This window comes from Suricata suricatta, chromosome X (assembly GCF_006229205.1).
Source record: "Suricata suricatta isolate VVHF042 chromosome X, meerkat_22Aug2017_6uvM2_HiC, whole genome shotgun sequence".
Classification (NCBI taxonomy): Eukaryota; Metazoa; Chordata; class Mammalia; order Carnivora; family Herpestidae; genus Suricata; species Suricata suricatta.
Genome location: NC_043717.1, coordinates 103,755 through 110,103, shown reverse-complemented (window position 1 = coordinate 110,103; position 6,349 = coordinate 103,755). Strand labels below are relative to the sequence as shown.

At 64.0% G+C, this 6,349-nt stretch overlaps 1 protein-coding gene across 1 annotated transcript in view; it reads right to left on the bottom strand.

Moving 5' to 3' along the window:
* Positions 1 to 6,349, bottom strand: part of LOC115284284 (cohesin subunit SA-2-like) — a 44,480-nt gene that overhangs the window by 19,520 nt on the left and 18,611 nt on the right. The window contains exons 10-13 of the mRNA XM_029930974.1: positions 5,764 to 5,834; positions 5,528 to 5,651; positions 3,869 to 3,967; positions 1,912 to 1,991 (exon numbers count right to left, since the gene is read on the bottom strand). Coding sequence (XP_029786834.1) covers positions 1,912 to 1,991; positions 3,869 to 3,967; positions 5,528 to 5,651; positions 5,764 to 5,834 — 374 coding nt within the window. The remainder of the gene's footprint in view (positions 1 to 1,911; positions 1,992 to 3,868; positions 3,968 to 5,527; positions 5,652 to 5,763; positions 5,835 to 6,349) is intronic.

Below are 6,349 nucleotides of genomic sequence, written 5' to 3'. Positions count from 1 at the left end.
CAGGCCCCGCACACGGGGGACGCTGCCGCACCTGAGCCTGGGTCCCTGCACATCCGGGACGCTGCCGCACCTGAGCCCGGGCCCCCGCACACGGGGGACACTGCCGCACCTGAGCCCAGGCCCCGCACACCTGGACGCTGCCGCACCTGAGCCCGGGACCCCGCACACCCAGGACGCTGCCGCACCTGAGCCCAGGGCCGCACACGCAGGACGCGACGGCACGCGCCTATTTCTCTGGAGTGCAAAGGGAAGCCCTTTGCTAAATCAACAGCCCCAACCTCCGCTCCCCCTTGACGTGTTCCCGCCCCCGGAATTCCTGCCAGACTGAGCTCCCCTGGGAGGGCTCACATCCCAGGAAAAGCGCCGAGACCACGCCAGCAGGATCCTGGGAAGGCCTCCCCCTGCAGGGCCTCCTGTGTCTGGGTTCCTTCCCCTCCAGCCGCTGGTCGGCCCCAAAAGAAGGGAAAACCATTCTGTCCTCTCCCACGTGTGCACCTGGGCCACCTGTCACCCGACCCCACCTGACCCTCCCCGGAAGCAGCGCTTCTGACTCCGAGCAGGCGACGGAGGGGCAGCGGGCAACCCCATGGGGACACACACGGAGGGGCAGCAGGTGACCAGGCAGGGCCCACATGCAGCATGGCAGGCTACCACGCAGGGGTGCACAGGCCGGGGCAAGGATGAAGCGACGACCCCCGACACACAGTAGGCATCCGCACAGGGGAGACCACGATGCGTGACCACGGATGGGAGGCAGATGTCTACGGGTCCCCGTGCCGGAAGGGGTCAGGGGATGTGTCAGGGGGACACCCCTGACACCACCTGGGGGGACGTCACCAGTGTGCCAAATGCATCCAGTGAACCTGCGTGAGCACAGAGGAGTGATGTGCAAACCCAGCCACGTGGGCCTTCCCAAGCCAGCAGAAACACGGGCAGGTGGCCTGCGCACCACCAGGGCTGGGCTTTGGACGGAGGTGGGAGACCTCTGAAGCCATGGGACAAACCTGGCGGACACCTGCCTTTGCGCTCGGGCTTCTAGGCACACAAGGAACACTGCTGGTGGGTCCACGTCAGCCCTGTGCACGCCTCAAGCCCCAAAGCTGCCTGGTTCTGTCCAACGTGGGGCACATGGGCTCACCCCACGGCTGAGCCCCGCCAGCTGGTGCCAACCCAGGACCTGGTGCAGCGCTCCACACGGCCCAGGAGGTGCCACCAGAGGTACACCCGGAAGGCCTGGGAGGTGGATGGCCAAGGGCAGGGGAAGAGGAATGTCCCAGCTGAGAGTCAAGCCTGGAGACAGGAAATTCCTCCCCTTTTTGTTATGCAGGCCTTCCAGTGATTCGATGTGGCCCACCACGCGGGGGAAGACAGTCTGCTTTCTGGAGTCTGTCGGTTCACACGTTAATCTATCCCGGGAACTCCTGACTGGACCCACGGGCAAGCTGCCCTCCAACCACCACCAGCAGTCAGGCTGACACGAGACACCAACCATCGAAACTTCCTTACGAAAGTGTGGCTTCTGACCAGCTCATCACAGACAGTCACTGACTGGAAGCCAGACACACGTGGCACAGCATGCCAAAGGGCCTGCTCCGTGTGCCAGTGTCCCCCAGGAGGGGGTGGCGGGGGGGGTGCAGATGGGGGAGCTCACTCCCCGCCCAGGTGGCTTGCATACACGTGTCAGGAGCCCCCCAGGTAAGAGCTTCTCCATGTCGGTATCGGGGCACCCGTGGCCTGGTGTTCCGCCTGCACTGCACTCCGGAGGGTGGTGGAAACTGGGTCCACACCGATTCGCATTCCTGCACCCAGTGCCCCAGCCCGCCGCCTGCACGGCCTGAAAATGCGCTCCCACCAGGGGGCCACGAGTGCACGGATGCAGGGCCAAGCACAGGCGGACGCAGGGCTACTCACTCGGATACGAGCCGCAGGAGCTGCATGCACTCGGACCTGATCTCCGGCTGCCTGTCCTGGGTCATCGACAGGATCCGTTTCTAGGGGAAGCGAAATAACATAACCCGCTTGGTTCTGGCACCGGCTGTGCCTCCATGTGCATGGAGGACACGGGAGCCTGGTCATCCCCTTGGGCGGGCGGCTGGTGCACCGTGCAGCGCATCTGGTGGCATCCTGGGTCCCCACAGATGCCAGCAGCGCCCACACGCCCAGGGGTGACAACCGTGTGTCCCCAGAGTTCGAGCGTCCCAGCTGTCAGCCGCTGGTGGGGACTGATCAGGAGCCCCAATTCCTTGGCACAAATTAGAGGCAGGTGCCGTGGATCCTCAGGGATGCAGGGACGCGCCCGCCATGCGGCCACCTCCGTAGCCCCGTGACCAAGCCGAGTCTCCAGAAGAGACCATCCGCGTGCCTGGACACACACCAGGGGCCGAGCTCCGCCCAGCGTGTGCGCCTCCAGCCATGAGCCTCCGCAGCCTTCCTCTCCTGCGTAGGTGGCTTCATGTGACCTCTACACCCACAAAGGGGCCGTGGCTCGAGGACAGTGCACAGGATGGGAACCGCACTGTCCTCCCCCGAGGAGACTCACCACCCCCTCCGGAGGCCCTCCATACCCCACCCCCACGGACACCGGGACTCCAGCCTGCGGACTTCCAGCCTCCACCTTGCTCCTCGCTACGGGTGGGCTTTGCTTTCCTCAGAGATGCTAGCTGGGCCTCGGGGCAGGGCCGGCTCCAGATTGCCGTTCCTGAAGTCCCAGCCGCAGCCGCTGCCACAGCCAGGTGAGGGGACTCAGGAACCAGGACCTCGGATGCAACCCTGACCCGGTGAGGACACACTGCCCCTACGTGGCCACCTTGCATATTGCAGGTTTCGAGCTGCAGGGGCCTGAGAAATAGCGGGTCCTGGCAGGCCGCAGACCCCAGACCCTCATGGGCGGGGCACCTCTAGGGACCCAGAAGAAAGGCGCATCCTGAGCTCCCAGACAGCAGACACTAGCGTCTCTCCTGGGCCCCCACTCCTCATCCGGCGTAAGATCACTTGCGCTAACCTGTCTTTCGCGTGTCACATCCTTGCAAATGTTGCCTGGTCAGCTAAGACTGCTGCGAATACACGAGCACACGGTGCGCCCATCAGTATCCTGCGCACACCCCGCTGGGGACCCAGACAGGGTCGAGGAAAGCTGCTTTCTCCCGCACACCCCCCAGGGTGAGATGCCCTGCCGGCTGCCCCCGCCACGCTGGCTGGACATCCACGTTCACTGGGCACCTCTGTCCCCTGACCCCTGCTCCCTGCTCCCAACCAGCCACGGGTCCCGGTCCGAGTCCCTGACGGCTCTGCGGTCGGGAGTCCTCGCCAAGACCTGCTGTCCACGTCAGGCAGTGGGGCCTCAAGACTGCGTCCTGGGTGGTGGCGGGACCCCCTGATCCAGGACAGATGGAGTACAAATGCACTATTGGCTCCAGCCCCACACTGTCCCCTGAATTCGCGTCAGTCACACCGTCCGTGAGCAGCTCTGCACGAGTGGCAGGGAGCCTCGCAAGCTGGCGGCATGGCTGTTCTTTCGGGCGGCGGGCGCTGACCCTTCCAGCTCCCACAACCGCAAAACACAGGCCAGCCCCTGCCTGGCCCACTGGGCGTGCACATGCTCCACCCTCAGCCCTGCACAGAGTGGCCCTGCCCCGGGGACCGGGTCACCAGGTGCACTCTGAAGCGCGAGCGGCGCGACCCTGGCCTCGGCCCCCAGAGAAGCGTCTGATTCACATTCACAGAAGGCAGCCCCGAGCGCTGGGCGGAGATGTGGCGGCGGTCCGAGGCCAGCAAGCATCCTGTGGATGCGGCCTGACGTCCAGGCATCCACCGCGATGCGTTGGGGTCATGCCCCCGGGCCGCCACGGAAGTGCAGGATCTCACTCACCTTGAACTTATGGAAGAAGACACGCAACTTCATAGCCGACTCTCGCTTCTCGTAGAGCGCCTTCAGCGCAAGGATGCACTGCATCCGCACGCTCGCGTCCTTGAGGACAGAAAAAGGGGGGTCCTGTCACTGCGGGAGGGCGGCCTCCCCACCACAGACTCTCGGTCAGATGTGCCTATTTACCAGCCCTTGGCCTGAAACTTCTCGTGTGGGATGTGTGTTTGCAACCCCCAGGCAGTCTAGGCAAGTGCCCCCTGGGTCTGAACTCTGTGTCCCGAAGTCCCGTGTCGGGGACCACGCCCCCAGGGCCTCAGGACAGGGCTGTGCTTGCAGGTGGGGTCTTCTACCAGGGGACTACGGACAATGAAGTCACTAGCGTGGGCTCTGATTCCACAGGACTGGGGTCCTTGTCAGACGGAATGAGGCACAGAGACACAACCACGGGAGGACACAGCAGCTGCACACCCAGGCACGAGGCCTCAGGAGGTACCGGCCTCAGCCCTGCCTGCATCTCAGACTCCCGACCTCCAGCGCCGGGAGAGAATAAGGTCTGCTGTGGATGTCACCCAGGTGGAGTATTTGTCATGACTGCCAAACAGACTAGTTCAGGGACGACAGTCACAACCGCCCAGCACAGGGGCGCCTGGGGCTCCATCAGTTAAGCGTCCGACTCAGACTCAGGTCACGATCTCACAGTCTGTGGGTTCGAGCCCCGCGTCGAGCTCTGTGCTGACAGTTCAGAGCCTGGAGCTGCTTCAGATTCTGTCTCCCTTTCTCTCTACCCCTCCCCGCTCACTCTGTGCCTCTCTTTCTCAAAACCAAATAAAGACATAAAGAAAACCCATCTAGTACGTGTTTGTTGTACTTTTTAAAAATAATTTTTAGGCTCCACACCCAACAAGGAGCTGGAACTCAGGACTCCAAGGTCAACAGTCGTAGGCTCACTGATGGCTGGCCAGGTGCCCCGACAAGATCTGTCTCTTAAGCCGAGAAAACAAAGATGCCCTCACACGCATGGATTTAGCCACACAGCTTACTTTCCGAGAGCCCTCTCCCACCACTGACGTCACCGCCCTCTTCTGTGTAAGTGGGAAGAGTCACCCCGACGTAGAGCAATGCCTCCCGACCACCAGGTCCCCAGTGCAGGGCAGGCCCACGACCTCCCCGCGCCTCACGTCTCCACGCAAAACCAAGTCGGGCCCCGAGGCATTGTTTCAGGACCCGAGCGGCACGCGAGCCCAGGGCCATGCTCGTGCTGCGAGGTGGGACGAGACTTCCCGTGACAGCCTGGTCCAGGGGTGTGCCGCGTGGTGCCCGGAGGCAGAGCCGGAGGCAGAGCCGCGTGGTGCCCGGAGGCGGCCTTCAGGCTCACCCCTGCTGGGACGGTCTGGCAGCCACTCCCCGGGGCACCGAAGAGCCTCTGGACGCCCTCCGGAAGGTCATGCGCCCCGACCCCGCTGCTGCCATGGCCCCATTTCTCCAGGGGACACGAGACCCCTGCAGCTCAAAGCCCGTGCTGCGCAAGTGCAGCTTCACGAAAGACGCGTCTGCGCATCCGGGCTCCCGAGGACCCGCCCTGGACTCGGGCTCGCTCGGGGAACCCGCAGACGGGAGAGCGCCCCCGGGGGGCGGAGCGGCCGTGCGGTGCGGCGCACGCACCTTGTCGTACAACATCCAGCCGATGTACTTCAGGTAGTTGTCGTCCAGAAAGTGGTCCGGGTAGAGCTTGATCCAGCAGCCGAGCTCCGTCACACAGATCACTCGGATGTCCGAGCTGACGTCACTGAGAAAGTGAGGCCAGAGCGTCACCCGAGGGCCAGGGCGTGTCAACACGGCGCTGAGTGCAGCTCAGTTGGGGGGCGCGCGGGGAGGACGTGGCATTGAGGCCGCCTTACCGGTAGCGAGGCACGAATGTCCTCTTAAAGAGCGCACGGATGATGTTGTCAATGGTCAGCGGCCTGTTCTGCTAGTGCGGGAGAAGGCACAGCGGCTCAGGCAGGAGGGGGGCGGTCGGCAGGCCTCCGCAGACGTGCGGCAGGCGGGCACCAGGCCCGGACGCAGCCCTCAGGGTGGTCACCCGTCTTCAGGCGGCTCTGTCCCTACCAGGGCCGCACGCCAACCCGCCTGCCATCAGCTAGGCTGCCAGGACGCTCTGCACACGGTGGCATCACGCTTGCCACATATGGGGAGGGGTTGAGGTGCGGTTGGATGATGGGGCTGAGGAGTGAGGAGGTGAGGGGTGGGGAAGTGAAGGGATGAGTGGGGGGTGAAGGGGTACAGGGTACGTGTGAAGGGGGATGGGGTGACGGCAAACGGGAGGGGTGAAGAGGAGGGTAAAGGGGTGAGGGTCAGGGCTGAGGAGTTGGGGACAGTAAAGCAGTGGTGAAGGAGGGCGATGGGGTGAGGGTGGGGGTAGGGTAACGGGGTAAGGGTCAAGGGAAAAGGGGTGAAGGGGTGAAGTGTGTAGGTGAAGGGGTGAGG